At 39.7% G+C, this 18842-nt stretch overlaps 1 protein-coding gene across 1 annotated transcript in view; it reads right to left on the bottom strand.

The window, feature by feature from the left end:
• ADGRL4 (adhesion G protein-coupled receptor L4) overlaps positions 1 to 18842 on the bottom strand; it is a 168621-nt gene that overhangs the window by 40071 nt on the left and 109708 nt on the right. The window contains exons 4-5 of the mRNA XM_019531211.1: positions 8210 to 8362; positions 254 to 415 (exon numbers count right to left, since the gene is read on the bottom strand). Of these exons, the coding sequence (XP_019386756.1) occupies positions 254 to 415; positions 8210 to 8362 (315 nt within the window). The remainder of the gene's footprint in view (positions 1 to 253; positions 416 to 8209; positions 8363 to 18842) is intronic.

Below are 18842 nucleotides of genomic sequence, written 5' to 3'. Positions count from 1 at the left end.
TAGTATGCACTAGAATCTCATCGAATGTCAGGATGCATTTTTGATACAGAACAGATTTCATCATACTGTTGAGCAAAAACATATTTATGGAAGGAACATCACAATTCTATACCTAGAAAATGTAGATGTGAATGCCTTGCCTTTTTTTTTTTACTTCTAGATGATTAATCTAACTGAGGATAAAGAGACACTGGTGGGTTTCTCAGAAGATGTAGTTCCATAATAACACATAAACCTTTATAATATCATTTACCTTGGCAGGAAGTGCCATCATTTGGCTTAAACTGTAATTTTCCTGTGGATGGTTGATAACCTTCCTTACAAGAGCAGTTATATCCTCCATCCACGTTTTCACATTTCGCATGATCTCCACAGGCAACAGTTACTGCTTCACTGCACTCATCTATATCTGCAAATATCGTGAGAAATTGAATTTTTTATTAAGTATTTACAGACTAACACCTTGCTGCCTTGTTGATAATAGCCCTGCATACTGCAAGCAATTTCATATCAAAATTTCATAAAAAAGCAAGGATGTAAAAAAGCCAAATTTAATGGCAAAATATCTAACAATTATATCACTTAGGGCTTGGTAGGATAAATGATGGTGAAGCCTATCTTTTAAAAATAAAATTTTAATGTCACCAATAAACATTTATAAGATATTGTTCAAAGAGAAGCTGCTGATTTGTGCATACGCATAATAAGTTTATGTGAATTAAAAATAACTTTTATTACTGGGCACATAGTATTGCATATTTTAAAAATAAAAAATAATTCAATGGTAACAAAACATTGGACTCTACATAATTAAAAATATCCAATATTCATTTTTCTACAAATTACCCTAGAAAGGTTGTCATGCCTCTACTATTTAGTTATAGAAGAGAAAGGAAACTGCAGCTGGGTTTTAAAGTAAATACATACGATTTTAGTACTTCAGGAGATCAGTCTGATTGTCTGGTTAATCTAATATTTAAGTCATGTGTTCATTAAAATGCTTGATGTGTCTATTTAGACACATTTCAAATTAATTTCTCTAAAATTGTTGGAGCCATCTCATTAAGTTATAGTTGTGTTGGTAAATTCAGCAAACTGAATTGGGTATAGTTGGGTAGGTACATTCAGCAATTGAGCTGACTGGGTAAGGGTGAATATGAATATTACATGGATGAATTATGGGATGGGAATCTATACATTTTGAATTCTAGAGCATGATGCAAATAAATGTAATAGGAAGGGGATGAGGGTCCCACACTATACTGGTTGTCTGGAAGTGGAGGTCAAAGATTTTAACTGACATACTATGGAGGTAAATCATATGGAATGACTCTTGGGACTGGAATATTACTCTATAAAATGATATGCTGGAAATGAGGGAAGAACTGAACAGTGTGAGGTAGAAAACAGTTAAGATACTATGTTAGGTAGGTTCAGGGGAGAGTATATACAGTGAAGAGAACGAGTGGTTTTGTGCAGAGTGGACTTTAGGCAGCAGAAATTCAAACAAGGAAGAAAGAATGCACATCAAAAGGCAGAAAGGTTCAGCTTTAAGGATCAAGCATGAGGCTAAATGGCTTTTTTCTGCATTATGTTGATAGTTTGTTTCCATATTTAATTAAAAAATTATAGACATTTATCTCCAGGATATTGTCATTTCTATTTACACAGTTTCTATGATCTGACTGCTGTAGTGTCAATCATGTAATATTGTAGTAGATTTGATATATGTGAGAGAAAGGAATGAGCAGTACAGTATGATACAGAGCTACACAAAAGTTAAATCATAATCAAAGCTCTCACTTGAGGACACTGGGCAAAAAACTCTAGTCCTGGCCCTTAAATAGACCACTCACATCATTTAATTGTATGGCTCTTTTTTGAAGCAAGCTTTCTCTTAGTGTCCCATTATGCCCCTACCACTGAAGCAGTAAGCAGGGAGGGACCCTGACAGGGGTAGCAGCCCCTGTTATGGTGTCCTGGGGAGTGCAAGCCTCTTCCTGGTGGGTGGGAGTGGGGGCTGTGCTGCGGGTAGAAGCGGGGTGGGCTGAGCTATTGGAGCCTGTGCAGGGAAAGTGGAAGTAGCAGGGCCTGGAGGGGTGGCTATGGGGGCTAAGCCAAATTTTGGGGTGGCCATGGCTGGGGGTTTGCCTGGCTGGGGGCAAGCAGCAAAGGCAGTAACTGCAGCTGGCAGACCCTGGCCTCAGTCCCCTTGTGGGAGAGGGGAAGGACAGAGCAGGGAATATACCCCCTCCCTGCCCCCTTCACCTCAGGGGGCCATGTCAGACTGATTTCTGGCCTTACCCCAGCTTCTGGAGTGGCTGGAGTCCCCAAGGGGAGAGGGGAGGGAGTGGGAATAAAGCCAGAGCATGGGTGGGGGCATGGCCAGATGCCAGCCCAGTAGGGCCCCTTGAGGTGAAGCCGGGAGGGAGGGGGAATAAATCCTCCCTGCCCCTTTCACCTCAGGGGGCCACACTCCCACTTCTGCTCTGGCTAGAGCGTGAAGGGGTGGGGCAAGCCCTGGTCTCTGGAGCAGATAGCACATCCCAGCCCAGGGCTGAAAAGCATGCTGGGATGCTGGGGGACCGGGATTTAACTTGAACCAGGAAGGGGTCTGGGACAGAAATTCCATTAACCAGCTTGACCTCAATCTTTCTAAATTCAGCCAGGTTTATCTTAAACAAGTTTTGGCCATTTTGTTCTGTTACAGGTTTAAACCAGTTTCTGATCACTTAAACTGGTTTATGTGTAACTTCTCCCCTTGCCTGAATGCCAGCAAACTTCATTACAACCAGTAATGTATTATCTGGGCATAGGCTAAAATAATCTATTAAGTTTGGTTTTAAATGGCATTTGAAAGATGTTTGGTAGCAATACTAAAAATTGTAGAGCTATGCATAAATATAGAAAAATTTTGGAGAACTATACATAAATTATTGAATGCATTCCAATTGATTGTTACTAGCTATCAGTTCCTATTGCAACTATTTTGAGATCATTATGATCATGCAATTCATAAAAAAACAATTTGGTAAATTGTTAATTTATCATTATTAGGCTTTCATGTGCATTATCTTTCTTTTTGTGCTGTTACTTATAGTGGGGTTTAAAAAGGCAGGATTATCAAAACAGAGGTACAGGATTATGTACTTATAATATGACTGGCAAAAAGGATAGCTGGCTTGATGGGGGCACTCTTCAGTATGGTATAAGCCATAAAGATGTCCACAAGTAAGGTGAAGAGCCATTTATATTGTGCAAAGGGCACTATTTGCCAAATCATACTTATTGAAGACCCTGCTTAAATCAGCTTAACCATGCCTGTTAATTCATGCAGGCACAGTCTGCTCTCAGCTGTTTCAAGCTCATTAAGGCTCCTTACATTGTTATTTACCCCTAACCATGGCCTTGAAATTGACAGGACCTGCAGTTTCTGGGATGCTAATAGCATTGCAGTGACAAGCAGGTGAGCTGGGCTAGAAGCAATAACTGCCCACCCCATGTCAGGCATTTTTCTGGTTTCAACTAAGAATGTATATACAGTCATATCAACCTGATCTAATTCTGGAGAGTGTTTGCTGGAGAAAATAAATGCGGGATAACACAATGAAAAAACATGTGGTTCTGACCACTTTCATATTGACTTTAAATCAATGAGATTAGGGGTGGCAGAGTATTGCTTTTAACAACATAGGTTAATAATGTCACTTGAAATTTCTCCTTTACTTTGTGCAGCATCTCAAGCCTTTTTGGTATTTATTCCATTTTAAATGAGTGTAAAACATTAGGACCATGTAGGAAAGAACCATTTGTCAGCACTTTCAGAAAGACAGTCATTTCCACATGAAGCTTAGACCTCGTTCTTTTACCCATTATCTTTAATGGATACAGAATTAGGCCCCAAAAGCGTATTACAAATCAAGTAGGCAGTCTTGAGTGAAAATATTCAAGAGTGGGGTTGGAGGGCTGGGCTCTTTAAGGAGAAAGTTGTCATGATCTATGAAGAAAGCTTCCTCAAACAAATATTCAAAACAAAATCTGAAGCTGAACTTTAAGGCAAGGGGCAGGAAACACACAAACCAGTATAAGTGACTGGTTCAATTCTGTAACACAACAGAAGTTCAGTGCACGTAAACTGATTTCAGAAGGCCGAAACTGTCTTAAGGTAAACCTAGATGGATGTAGCATCAGACTTAACTGATTTAGTTTAAATCAGTTTATTGAACTTCTGTCTTAGATCCTCTCCAGATTCAAGTTAACTCACAGTCCCCCACAGGATGCTTTGAGCCTACTCTACAAACCCCACCTCACAGGGTGTGTGGGCTAGCTTTGGCTCAAGCTTTCTGCTCCAGCTGAGCAGAGAAGTGTGGTTTAGCATCCTCTGGCTTCTGACCTGGGCCACTGCATGCATGTGGCTGCATTTCTGGAATCAAAGGTGAATGTCTGTTCACTTGCTTATCAGTTCAATCTATGCAGTTTAGACTAACCTGTGAAGATTGAAGCGAATCAGCTTCAGGCTTTTTCACTGTCTGTACTTAGCTTTAAGCTCTGATCAGAAATATTAAAGGAAACCCCTTCCAAATACTAACACCAATATCATTTAGTGAGTGTGAAAAGAGATTGATAACCTTTCATTGTAAAAAGCAGAAGCTTTATTGTCACTCCTCATTTATTACAGCAGGCCAGGGAATTCCAATTAATATAAAAGTAGCGAGAATAGTTATTATATTCAGTCTTGCCAATTACTGGATCATACCTCCATTGCTTTGATTCTCCAACAGCCAGTCAAGACAGCTTGATGTCTATAGCATAAAAACTGCTTATTAATGGCTCCCAAGGTATTGCAAAGTCCATTTGCAAGGGATTAGATGTTCCCATTTGTTTTACAATGTGAGAGATGGCAATATATGCAGAATAGATATGAAAAGGACTTGAAAAGGAGATACACAATGTGGCATAATACCATATTCATGCACAAATGACACCATGGCATTCCATGCTGCAAACTGAACAGAAGAGCTATAAGAGAGGATAGGTGGTAAGATAAGCTCGGGGAGGTATGTGATAACATATTCCCAAATGTTACAGCAACTTCATAGCTGTAAGGTGGGGATGTCCAATTCATTTTGTAGGGATAGGGTTGAACTTAAACACATCCAGAAATGTGTTAAACCACAATGTTCTGTGGTTTTTGATCCACTGAACACTCAATACAGTCCAAAGATCAAAGGCAGAATATGACCTTTACATGGTAAATTAATTTGTAGTTATTTCTCATTTAACTTACATTCAGCATTACAGTGGGAAAATGATCCCATCTTCAGAACCACAGTTTTTCTGCCTTGAGTTTCTCTGCCTTTCTTACTCTACTTGGTTTCTCCCCCTCTTTTTCCCTTTTGTGTTGATGTTATTTTCTTAACTTTGTGTTTCTACAGAAATCTCCAGCTTTTCCTCTGCCTGTGCGTGCTGCTATCGCTTCTTTCCCTATTCTACCTGATAAAATGATCATTGGTGAAATAGGTAAGGGTGAGACAAAATTCCACCACCAGTTTCTAGAGTTAATACCCAGTGGGCAAGTCAGCATGTACCCCGACTGCACAGTTGTTACTGAGCAGTCCCAGTAGTGCACGGGTCATTTCTGATCCTACTGTGTAGTAGCAATGAACTTGTTGCTACTGCGCAGTAGCATTCGTGTCAGGGTTTGTGCTTGCCAAAACTGTCGCCATAGCTCATTGCTATGGCAACATAGTGTCTTGTGCAGATGTGCCCTGTTAAATTAACGGACAAAGAAAGAACTTCCAGGCTGCCTTGAGAACCATACTCAGTGCTGATAACATGCTTCCTTCACATTTCAATCTTAATATCACATCCAAGAATTATATTTTCTCACTTTTTTAAAAAAAAAGGTAACGTTGCTGAGAATCCGAACACATCTCAGGAACACACAAATACTTAAAGTTTTTTGGAAGTTCCACCATTCTGGTCTAGTGCAAGTTACACAGCTAGACTCATACATGGTAACCTACACTGTTTCTTTCCTGTTTATTTCCTATTGTAAAGTTAGTTTCTGCTCCAGAGGCTTATTCATGGGCATAGTAGTAGGGAATGGGTTACTGTCTGCATATAGAAAACATGTCTAAGACCTTCCCCTTTAGTAGCAGATCTGAAAGAGAACAAATTCCTCTATGGTTTCTTTGATTGATAAACTGCAAAATTAACCGAGGAGTAAGGGGATGTGTTCAGGATATGTCTCCTTTTCCACCTGACAGTGTAATTTATACCAATATTTAATGGGATGAAATGCCACAATAAATTTTTTATTTTAACATACGTTTTTAAAACCTGTCAGCTCTCCCCACACTGATTTGCACAAAAGCCCACTAGAAGATGACAAAAGAACCTGCAGAGTAAGGAAAAAAAGGTTAAGAATAAGAAATTAGCAGTCAACAGCATCCAAATGGTGAAAAAGTAAAGAAATTGTAGGCACCATCAAGTGAAACAACTTTGAAGACAAGATTTATGAAGCCCAAGAAATGTCATAACTAGTAAAAATCAAGACATCTTCTAGAATCAGGTGAATTGAAACAGCTCATTGTGCTAACAGTGTGAATCCCAGATAATTCAAGAACAATTCATAACTACCTGGTAAAGTGGAGACATTATATAAGGATGTGAGGAATATCAAAGAAATTTTGATTAAATCTCTTTTTAGCTTAATATGCAACCATACTGCTGATATTAGGAATAGTAAGAAGATGAAAGATTGTCAGGGCTGTCAAGCTTACAGGAGATATATTTGGAACTAGACACAATCAGCACAAAGGTGTAAAGAGGCAATGGATTTATTGCTTGTTTTCCCATTCCCTGAGGAATATCACAGCACACAAAGAAAATTACCAGCGGATTGAAAAAAGAGAAATAGTTACAATTCTTCCAATGAAGGGCAATCCTTAAGGACTGCACAATTGTTCAGAAATAACATTTTCCCAGCGACCCTTTTCTGACCTGTAATCCTAAATGTGATCTATCAAACTGCTAGAGAGGCAGAAACTGATGGGCTGTATGGAAGGTAGGATAAATACTGATTTTCCTTATTACCTTAAACCAGACTGGAAGAATTAGCAGAAGATCAGGAGCATTTTGTAATATTTGCCGTAATCTGGCTTTGCAGCAGCAGCATGATGGGACAAATCTAGGAGCCATTCTCCTCGCCCAAGTTCAGAAGAGTGTGCTTTTTGCTGAGCTCTTGCTAACTCCCTTCTAACCTGTTTCTTAGCATGCAGACTTTGATGGCAGGGCCAGGACATAATGCCATATGATGGATGGAATGAAAGGCCAGCCTTCAGCCATACATTTATATCTACCATGTTTACTCAAACCTAAGATGACTCTGAATTTAAAACAACCCTCCAATAATTCGTTTTTATATAGAGAATTTTTATAAACTTGTTATAATTTTGCAGGTATAGAATGTAATTATTGGAGGGTTGTCTTAAATTCACCTCCCCTCCCCTCAGCTGCTACAGCAGTAGCTGGGGGGGGAGGCAGGGGACTGGGAGGCAGGGGGTTCAAATAGCCCCCTTGCCCTTGACCCCCCTGCACTTCTTCCCCCTGAAGCTTTCCTGCCCCCCCAGTTCCCTACAATCTGTCTGTCTCTTTCTCCACACTTCCCCCCAGGATCTGCCCCCCCATCCATTCCCTACAGTCTTTGTGTCTCCCCCACATACTCCCCAGAATCTCTGCCCCTTCCCCATCACTCCCTGCAGTCTCTGCCTCTTCCCCTACCATGTGTTGTTTGACTGGGGGGGACAAAAACCCCTCATCTTAGATTTGAGTAAATATAGTATAGCTATGTTTATAGTAATAATAAAAATAATAGTAATAATTTCCTGCATGTTTGTGCATAAGGTTGAATGTCATTTTCACACTCATTACACATACCCATACACAAATATATATTTTATAAAGCTACTGCATTTAAGAGTTTATTGAGGTTAATAGGAGTTACAGTCTTTTGTTATTGAGAGCTACAGGCCTGATTTGGAATACCATGCCTATATCAGGCGTGAATTAAAAGTAGTTCATATCCTGACTCTAAACTCCACAGATCAGACCCCTCTGAATCCCTTTTACTAGATTTCTCTAATTACCAGAAGGAATAGGAAATGAGTGACAGTTTAAAGCTACCTGGATGACATTAGAAACTTACCTACACAGGAAGTTCCATCATTAGTTACAAATTTCTCTTGACCACTGCTGGATCTGAAACCAAGTGTACACATACAGTAATAACTTCCCACCGTGTTTGTGCAATTGGCATTCTCCCCACAAGGCTGAGTAGCATTTTCACATTCATTATCATCTGTCAAGACATAAATTATAGAAAAATCATTTATTAATAATTAATTTATTTATAAATCATAAATTATAGAAAAATCACAACGTGAGTGGAATAACAGAGACTTGGTGGGATAGCTCTCATGACTGGAGCACTGTCATGGATGGGTACAAACTGTTCAGAAAGGACAGGCAGGGGAGAAGAGGAGAAAGAATTGCACTTTATGTAAAAGAGCTGTGTGATTGCTCAAAGCTCCATTATGAAACTGGAGATAGGCCTGTTGAAAATCTTTGGGTTACAGTCAGTGGGGAAAGCAACAAGGGTGTTGTCATAGTGGGTATCTGCTATAGTGATCTGCTGCTCAAACACAGGAAAGAACTGGTGGAGAATGTAGTAGTGGATGGCAACTTGAGCAGCAGCGACTATGAGATGATTGAGTTCAGGATCCTGAGGAAAGGAAGGAGAGAGAGCAACAGACAGTATGGACCCTGACAATACTGACTCACTCACTCAAGGAACTGATCGGCAGGATTCCCTGGGAGGCCAGTGTGAGGAGAAAAGGAGTCCAGAAGAGCTGGTTGTTCCTGAAAGAAACCTTACTGTGGGCACAGGAAGAAATCATCCCAATACTAGCAAGTATGGCAAAAGACCAGCTTGGCTTAGCAGGGAGCTCTTCAGTGAGGTAAAGCACAAAAAGGAAGCTTACAAGAAGTGGAAACTTGGACAAATGACTGGGGAGGTGTATAAGAGTGTCGCTCAGGCTTGCAGGGATGAAATCAAGGAGGAGTTGCAGCTAGCAAGGAATGATTCTAACCCTAACAAGAAGGGTTTCTACAAGTATGTCAGCAACAAAAGGAAGATCAAGGAAAGAGTGTGTCCCTTACTAAATGTGGGGAGGCAACCTAGTGACATATGATGCAGAAAAGGCTGAGGTACTCAATGCCTTTTTTACCACAGTCTTCAAAGGCAAGGTCAGCCTCCAGATTACTGAACCTAGCAGCACAGTCTGGGGAGAAGGTGAGCAGTCAGCACTGGCCAAAGAACAGGTTAGAGACTATTTAAAAAGCTGGATGTGTACAAGTCCATGTGGCCAGACACAATGCACTTAAGAGCGCTGACAGAGTTTGATGCTGTTATTACAAAGCTGCTGGCCATTATCTTTGAAAATGTGTGGCAATTAGGAGAGGTCCCACACAACTGGAAAAATACAAATATAATGCATCTCTTTAAGACAGGGGAAAAGGAGGATCCAGGGAACTACAGACTAGCTAGCCTCACCTCAGTCCCTGGAAAGGTCATGGAGCAGGTCCTCAAGGAATCCATTTCTAAGCACTTGGAGAAGGTGATTAGAAACAGTCAGCATGGATTTACAAAGGGCAAGTTATGCCTGACCAACCTGATTGTTTTTTATGATGAGATGACTGGCTCTGTGAATGAGGGGGGAACAGTGGATATTATATAACTTGACGTTAGAAAGGTTTTTGATATAGTTTCCCATTATTGCCAGCATGCTAAGGAAGTATGGGCTAGATGAATGGACTATAAGATGGATAGAAAACTGGCTGGTTGTTAGGCTCAAAGGTAGTAATCAATGGCTCAATGTCTACTTGGCATCTGGTATTGAGTGGAATCGGCGTCAGTCCCGGGGTTGGTTTTGTTCAGTATCTGTATCAGCGATCTGGAAGATGGGAAGGTATGCATGTTCATGAAAGATTGCAGATGGGGGAGTAGTTAATATACTGGAGGGCAGGGCTAGGATTCAGAGTGACCTAGACAAATTGGAGGACTGGGCCAAACAAAATCTCATGAGGTCCAACATGAACAAATGCAAAGTCCTCCACTTAGGGTGGAACAATCCCATGCACCAGAACAGGTTGGGGACTGGCTGACTAAGCAGCAGCTCTATAGAAAAGGATAATAAGCTAAATATGAGACAATGTGCCCTTCTTGCCATAATGGCTAACAGCGTACTTGGTTGCATTAATAGGAATGCTCCCAGAAGATTATCCCCCTTTACTTGGCACTTGTGAGGCCACATCTGGAGTAGTGTGTCCAGTTTTGAGCCCCCCACTACAATAAGGTTATTGACAAATTGGAGAGAATCTAGTGGAAGGCAATGAAAATAGTTAAAGAGCTGGGGAATATGGGCTTATTTAGTCTGAAGAAGAGAAGACAGAGGCAGTTGAGGGGAGTGGGATGAGATTTAATAACAACCCTGCACTACCTAAAGGATGGTTCCTAAGAGGATGGAGCTAAACTGTTCCCAGTGGTGGCAGATGACAAAACAAGGAGCAATGGTTTTAAGTTGCAGCAAGAGAAGTTCAGGTTAGATATGAGGGAAAACTTGCTCACTAGGAGAGTAATAAAGCACTGTAACAGGTTACCCAGAAAGGTTGTGGAATCTCTATCCTTGGTGATTTTTAAGACCTGCCTAGACAAAGGCTTGGCTGAGATGGTATAGTTGGGGATGGTCCTGCTTTGAGCAGGGGGTTAGACTAGGTGTCTAACCCTCATTTTCTCTGATTCTCTGATTTACATTTACCAGTGTATGAAAAAAATAAAACAAAGTTTTAATTTGGGCGCCATTATTTTTTACACTAAAGGAAGATGTAGAGTATTTGTCTAACAAGGGCCATACCAATGATAAGAATGTAATCATGTACTCAAAGCTACAAATTAACTTAAAGTGAAACAACCTGTTTTTTTTTTGGTGTAACAGAAATGTAGGTACTCAGCTGAAGTTCCTCCATGGTCCTAAACTTTCAAAATGTATTGAGTGAGGTATACATTTTATTTTTGGATTTGCATAATCACCATAGACCATGCATGAACCTAGATGGTCTCCTCAGATCTATACATGGAGAATGAGATAATCAGGTATCAGGAATACACAGACACATAATGTTTCCTCATCTGTTCTTTCTCAGATTTTCTAGAAAAGTCTTCAATATCATCTCCCTGAAACCCCTCCTTTTAGCTGATGATGAAAAACAGAAAAGGGCAGATATGAACAAGAAGACGTAGTTGGCTTTCATTTCCCACAAATTCCTGGGGAAGCCAATTTTAAAGGCAGAGAGTATGGACTATTTCAAAAGACTGTTCATGTGTCCTCTAGAGAACAACAACGAAGGAAATGTATAAGCAGATCTTTACGAAGATTTCTTCTATACAGACCCTTCCTAGAGAGGGGATGATCCAAAGTTGTAAGAAAGTCATAGATTTAGGTATTGATTACATGTAGTCATTCTTTTAGAATGGGTGCATTGAGACAATTCTTGAATTTCTACAATGTATCTGTTTCTTGCAGCATATTCTACGTGTATTCGATTCTATGATATTATACATATACACGTGCAGTAAGGCTGTAACTACAGTGTGTCAGACCAGACTCGATGAATCAAGTCTGCTGGAATGTACTAATTACCTTGCTCCAGCAGACTCCAGCATGCCAAGTATCAGTGTTTCCATGCTGAAAAATAACTGTGGGAGCACTTTAACTAAAGCTTGTTTGATGACCTTCAGTTAAAGTGCCCCTGCCACCGTTTTTCAAGGCAGGGACACTAATACACGAGATGCTCCTGGAGCTTTAACTAAATTAGGTCTTGGAGATGCTGTATTTAAAGTAACCCCCCCTCACTCCAGGAGCACATTTTTAAATACCCTAAGTGTCTAACTCCCACCGAAACTCTATTTCAACCCAGATTGAAGCTGGAGAGGTACCTACATGTTATCTAATTTCCCAAGGAGTTATGCTCTAAAGGCATTTATTTCACATTGACACACAGAATCCATGGCAACTGTCAGTCAATGAATACTGGTGATAGCTCCCACCTCTAGACAAATGCCTAGCAGTTACAGCAATCACACAAGAAATAGAAGACTTGGGGTATAGGTCCTCCTTAATCTGAAGTGGCTCATACCCACATCTCCTAATTTAGGAGAGTGCCTGATCTATGATGGGACACACAACTTCCTACTGAAGTTGGTCTACTGGGTAGAATACAGGTTTCATGGTGCCAGGAAGATTATAAGCAAGAGGGAGCATGACTCTATAGCACAGTGATGAGGACCTTTCCTGAAAGCTAGGAGACCTGTATTCTGGTTCCATCTGCCAAAGTTATTCCTGCTTTTATGCATTGACTAATATAAATTGCATACCAATCCTTGCAACAAGGAACATAACCCAGGAGTCTCTTCCCTCTCCCTAGGGGAGGGTTCTCCTCATAGGCTCCTTCTTGATTTCCCTTCTTCTAGCTCCATAAGTATTTCACTGTTAGCAGAATAATCATTCAAATTCAGCAGGAGGGATAATGGGCACTCCATTTACCTAGCATGGGGGATATAAATTTGAATCCTCTGAGGCTGAAGAGGACCAAAAACTAAGTTTCTTACGTTCTGGTTGAGTGCTCTAATCATCAGATTATTATGTGAAAGGTAGGTGGTGGATTGCCACTGGTTAGATAAGCATCAAGTTATGGGGAAGTGTGGTCACACTTGAAGATAGGCTACAAATACAGATGGATCTAGACAGGTTAGCAAGTTGGGTGAGTCAAAACCAGATGAAGTTGAAAACTGAGAAATGTAAAGTGTTCCACCTGGGGACTAACAACCCCTATACACCTACTGGCTTGGTGGTGCCAAAATGATCTGCATTACAAATGAAAGGGACCTGAGGATAATAATAGACTACAGTATGAATATAAGCTGGCAGTACAACGCTGTTGCCAGCAGGGCACATAATACTCTGGCATGCATCAATCCATTCATCTCCGGCAAAACCAAAGAAGTGATTCTTCTGCTCTACTCGGCATTGGTCAGACCCCAACTGGAGTGCTGCGTCCAGTTCTGGGTGCTGCACTTTAATAACGATGTGGTAAAACTTGAGAAAGTCCAGAGAAGACCACCGATATGATCAGGAACTTGCATGGCAAGCCATACGAGAAAAGGCTGAGGAACCTGGGACTCTTCAGCCTGAAAAAGAGAAGGCTGAGAGGGGACTTGGTAGCAGCTTACCACTACATCAGGGGAATACGTCAAAGGCTCGGTGAACAACTGTTTTCTTTGTCTTTCCAGCTTGGTGGAGGGGGCTAAACCTGATGATCTTCCAAGGTCCCTTTCAGCCTTGCAATCTGTGAATCTATCCTCTGGCAGCCCTGAGTCAAGCATCTAAGCTCCAGAGAGGGGTGGGACTTCATATTCCCTCCGTGTCTAGTGTTTTCTATTGATTAGCTCTTGGTACTTTCTTGCTCAACAGCTAAACACTCTAGATTGTGCTCTGCAGGTGCCCAGTCTTACCACTCACTGAACAGGGATCCTAGGCACTAATACCCTCCTGGGGCAAGGTGTATTAAAGCATAAACAGACGTGCTTATAAAGCTGATCTAGATCTGGCTCTCCATCCATTTAAAACCTCTCCCTCTCCCATAAAAGTCCCTAGAATCCTGAAGCAAATAATGCAGCCAACTAGCAAAGCCAAAACAGGAGCAACAAAAAAATACTCCAAGTAACAAGATTTTTATTCCAAAAGGAGAGAAGGGCTGTACACACTATGAAGTCCATCTGGCATTTTACTTCTGCTCATAAGCGCCCAGATCCTACAGTAAGCAGAAAGCACTCAAATGCTATAGTGATGGGTGGCAGTTTAAAATCCTGAGACAGAAAGATTGATGTAACTCTTCATTGCAGAAAAAGAATGATTAAGAGGTATGGAAGGAGCAAAGAAGAAATATGTTTCAGAAAAGATTTTCAAGGATAAGCTGAGTTACAGAAAGGCATTTCCTGATGCTAAGTGTTGCAGGGAAGGCATTGGCAATGACAGAAGCAAGCTTGTGCAAGGGGATATAGTTGATATTAGTGCAAGACGAGTTGCAAGAAATGATAACAACAGAGTGAGCCAGTATTTGTAAGGTATAGCATATACACACTCATGCAATAAAACTTACTTTAAATCCTTAGCAGAGGGATATTTTCAGATGTTAGAGTAACAGGAAAGTATGATGATATACCATTTTACACACCTTTCAGTTAACTTACAAATACAAATGTCAACTCAGGAACATCAAATGGATTTTCAGTGTTCCCACAGGGAATTTGGGTCAACATTAATTAATGGATTACACTCATAACTAATATTGGATTTAATTTAACAAGGAATCTAAGGATAAAAGTAATTTGTTAACACGTGTTAATGTTTATGCTGTGGCTTTATTGGCTATATTTGTGAGAAAATAATAGAGAAAGTTGTGATTTGGATCTTACTTACAGAATGCTAATGTAAATCAGAACTGATTTCAGTGAGGTTATGTAGTTGTAGGGAAAAAGCTGGTGTAAACATCATTGCAATCTGAGATCATGTAGCCATGAGAAGAGTTCATGGCTTGGTGAGTGACAGAGAATATTCTGATCTTTCATATATTTCTTGACAAACCACTCTCCTGATATCAATGAGTTTGACTTGATGGAATTACACTACATGCATGTCTGTATTTGCAGATGTTAAGGATGACCTAACATATTGTAACAAATATGTTAGAAGTTTAGGCAATTCAGGGAAAGAACCAATGTTCCTCAGAAATACTTATCTTGTGTGCAGTTGTTAAGATAAGAAAGTTTTGTGTTCAAATAGATCATAAAATAGTTGCTAGAAAACCAAGCACATTGGTTTCAGCAAATGTGGAGTAGCTGTGATGTGACAAAACAGGGAGAAGATACTTACCATACAGGGCTTTATCCACAGTAATGGAAAAACAGCTGAACAGAGAAAACTCATAGGATTTGGTGTACTAAAAACAAATACTTGTATCTGGGGTTTGTTTTCTGGGGACTTAGACATAAATACTGTGATCCTGGCAGCCCTGATGTATTACAGCTCTCATGTGGCTCAAGAAAAACTCTTAAGCTATATAAATTGACTCACACAGTGGTCACCATTAAAATCTTTACGGCTTTGCCTAATTAACTTTCTCATGTTATTGGCCATATTCCACAAATTTAGGGGACTTGTAAAGATTTTAATGGGGACCACTGTATATTAGAAGGCTTGCCTATACTGAGAGACTCTTCAGGCAAACGCTCCTGTTTTCCTCTTTTTTCTCAGGGAAACGAGTCTTTTTTTACAGTTACCTCACAAGGCCAGCTTGTTTTCATTCACTTGGGTACACGACTATAGAATTTTAAACTTTATGCGCAAAACTTTGCAGGAACTCCTTCTGGGGAATGCTTGTTACAAATTTGGTACCAGCTAACACTCATTTTACATTTATACAACTCTTGTGATTTCAGTGGTGTTAATCCTAATTTAATTTAGTCTCGATGGGTGTATCTACATGTGTGCTTTATTGCAGAGTGGACTAATTAGCTCTACATGTGTGCCATAATTAGGGAACAGAACACTACTTAATCCTGCCATAGGATAGTACTGTTGGGGACAGTACCACGGTGGAGTACTCTACTATACTGAAATGCATGTGTAGACAGTGACCAGAGATGTAAATTGTGCCTGGTCAGACCAGCCAGCTGGGGGCTTGCTCCGCTCCAGCTCATATTGCTGCTGCCCCAGGTGCACATGTAGATGCTGCACCTGGGAGCAGTTGACGCCAGTATGAACTGCTCTGGAGTTTATTGCATTGCCTTAATTTTACATGTAGATGCACCCAATGAAAGCAGAATCAAACCCTAACTATGCATAATTTGAGTCAGCAACGTCTAGGAGAGTCCTAGCATCTATACCAGTATTTGACGGCTCTTAGCATCAGGGAAAGAGAGAGATTATTGGCAGAGAAATTATTTTCTCTCTGCTGTCCATCTCTGATGTGGTGGATAGCAGAGAGAAAAAAAACATGTTGCTCTGTGGCATTATGAGTAAGTGCAGGCTACATCTGTCTACAACTAAGGCAGAGAAGTATAAAGAAATGAATCATGGCTTTTTACATATTTCTTCCCTTACCGGAGTAACGTAGGTAAAAAAGACAAGGTATAAACAGAGAGAAAGCATGTGTGTGTTGGAGAAGACATTGGATGCTAAGTGAGTACAGGCCTGTGACATGCTTAAAATGATGCATTGGTTTACTGGATTGAAGCCTGAGTGCTGAGCTAGAGCCTTCTGCTTTACTATGCATTTGTGCTGTACAAGGCAACATTTCTTGTGTAGCAGAAGCCATTATAAGTAGGAAAATGGGAAATCTGTGAGATCTCTTTTGCCTAAATAGTGACCTTTGCAGGGAAATAGGGGAAGTCCCATCACTTAAGACATCAAAGTTATCTGAATAAAGCACTAGAAAATGCATTATAGAGAAGGAGCCTGCATTATCAAAGAAACAAGAAGAGGAGCTGTGCTTGGTGTAGTTATTTACCACTGTGCAAAGTGGGTTCAGAATGCTGCAACGCTAAGAATGGCAGCTTTTCACACCTCAGTCACCAGCTCTGCTTTAAGGGACACACATATCTTGCTGGTTTGTAAGTAGAAAAACCGGAAAGCTGTTTGAGATGAAAATAAGAAATTTACATGAGAAACAAAAACAACTGAAGTTAGATTTAATGAAACAAATTATTTAGCATTACCTATGCTCTTGTTCATATACATTGATACACAAACCCATGTGTGTGAACGTGTGCACATGTATGACATTACTGAAAAGACCATGCTGGGGCATCCTGGTCCTTTTGATATAGATGGCAAAAGAATTATTAACATAAATGAGAAGGGCCTTGCTCATTATGGAAAACTACTGGGTTATTGCATGGAATGGGATGAGGTAAATGTTCAAGAAAAAATAAATTTCATATAAACTTTGATTAGTCATATTTATGTATTCTGCTTGACTTCATAAAAATATTTTACAAAATCAACAACAACAACAAACTCTTTCAGTCCTTTTTATAGTCAACATATTGAACCACTGTATAAAAAATCCAATGTGAAGCCCAAGGGTTTAAAGATATTTTCCAAGTTTTACATAATTTACAATGTTATTGGATTTGCGGTTTGAGGCACAGACAAAATCAGGATTTATGGACTGGAAATTGTGTAACCCCTTCATAAACAAAGTTGTTTTGCCATATGGACAGAAAGGATACTTTATATGACAAGCAGGCATATGATCCATTTTTTTTGTTGCTATCCAGCTTCATTACTAGATGTGTATTCACTGCTGGCAAAGATACGCTTTGAACACTCCAGGCTGTATTTTAGAAATATTCCTTTAGGGATGTTATTGTTAATAACTGGTTATTTTTAATAACTGAAGACAAATTTGGAGACTTTTACAAAAATGGTTGGACAAATGACAAGGTTAATTATTGTGTCTAAGTGGTAATGCTGCATTCAAATCTATTTGACACATGAGACATTTTCTGAATAGTGGATCTGTCTTGACTTCATTTTTTTAATGGCAATTCTATAATATTTGGTTTGCACTCAAATTCTTATCATTAAATATCACAATGGGAGGAAACCATGAATAATTCATAACATATTCACAGGAAATTTTTGTTAAATAGTCCAAAGACCAAAGAGTATGTATGTATGTGTGTGGCTGTGTATCGAGTGTAGGGGAATGTTTGTTTGCTGCAGGTGTAAATTAAAACTGATTACCCATTCTAGCCTCAAAAATGCAAAGGTTATGCTCTATAGCATAATATATTTTTGAATAAGATTTCATATTTCATTAGACACAGAAACCTTTGCAGTCAAACAAAACTGAGTCACTTGTTGGCCAAATGCAATAATTTCTCTGCTAGTTTACAGGATGCATATAAATATGTTCTAACAGTCTGGAAGTCTGAAAGACTGATGTGCCTTCTTGCCAAATGAGTTTGGAATCAGGTTTTTTTCTGTATGAAATTAATTCATGAAAATGAGTCTGAGCAAAAGCCCACTCATATTAAAGGAAATCCTTCAATTGCCTTCAACGGGCTATGGACGAGGCCTTTTGCTGCCATTACTGCTACTATTAATGAAAAGCATATTTCTATTGGATAACACTGAAGAAAGTTTCTTATAAAAATATTTCTTTGCGTGAGCTCTAAATCATGTAGGAAAAATATTTGGATTAAAATAATCATTTATGAGTCCTGTGGCCACCACTCTGGTGAAAAATGACATCATGTTCTACCCAGCATGACTTCAACAAACAGAATTTATATAAAATGTTGCTCCACCAGTTCTTTACACCACCCAGCATTCAGGATTTTTTCTGTGAATGATCCAATTTATAATACCTGACAAACTGAATTACAACCTCAACTATGAATATCTTGGAACTATTACGGTTAGAAAATGACATCACTTGTCAGTCACTTGGCAGGAGTCAAATTTTAAAGGAAAGATTTGAAATACCATTTTCATGTATTGTTCAAGAGGAAGTACAAACTTGTCATGGAAGTAGACTGAGAAAAACAACAACCCTCAAGGATTTCCTTTAGAACATCCCCATGATAAACTTTGTTTAATACAATTAGTTTGTTGATCAGTTTTGTCCTAAAATCTGCCATATATGACCACAGT

The sequence above is a fragment of the Crocodylus porosus genome, unplaced genomic scaffold (assembly GCF_001723895.1).
Source record: "Crocodylus porosus isolate Cpor-Errol unplaced genomic scaffold, CroPor_comp1, whole genome shotgun sequence".
NCBI lineage: Eukaryota > Metazoa > Chordata > Crocodylia > Crocodylidae > Crocodylus > Crocodylus porosus.
Note: the sequence above shows the minus strand (reverse complement) of the source record. Positions and strands in the feature narration are given on the sequence as shown.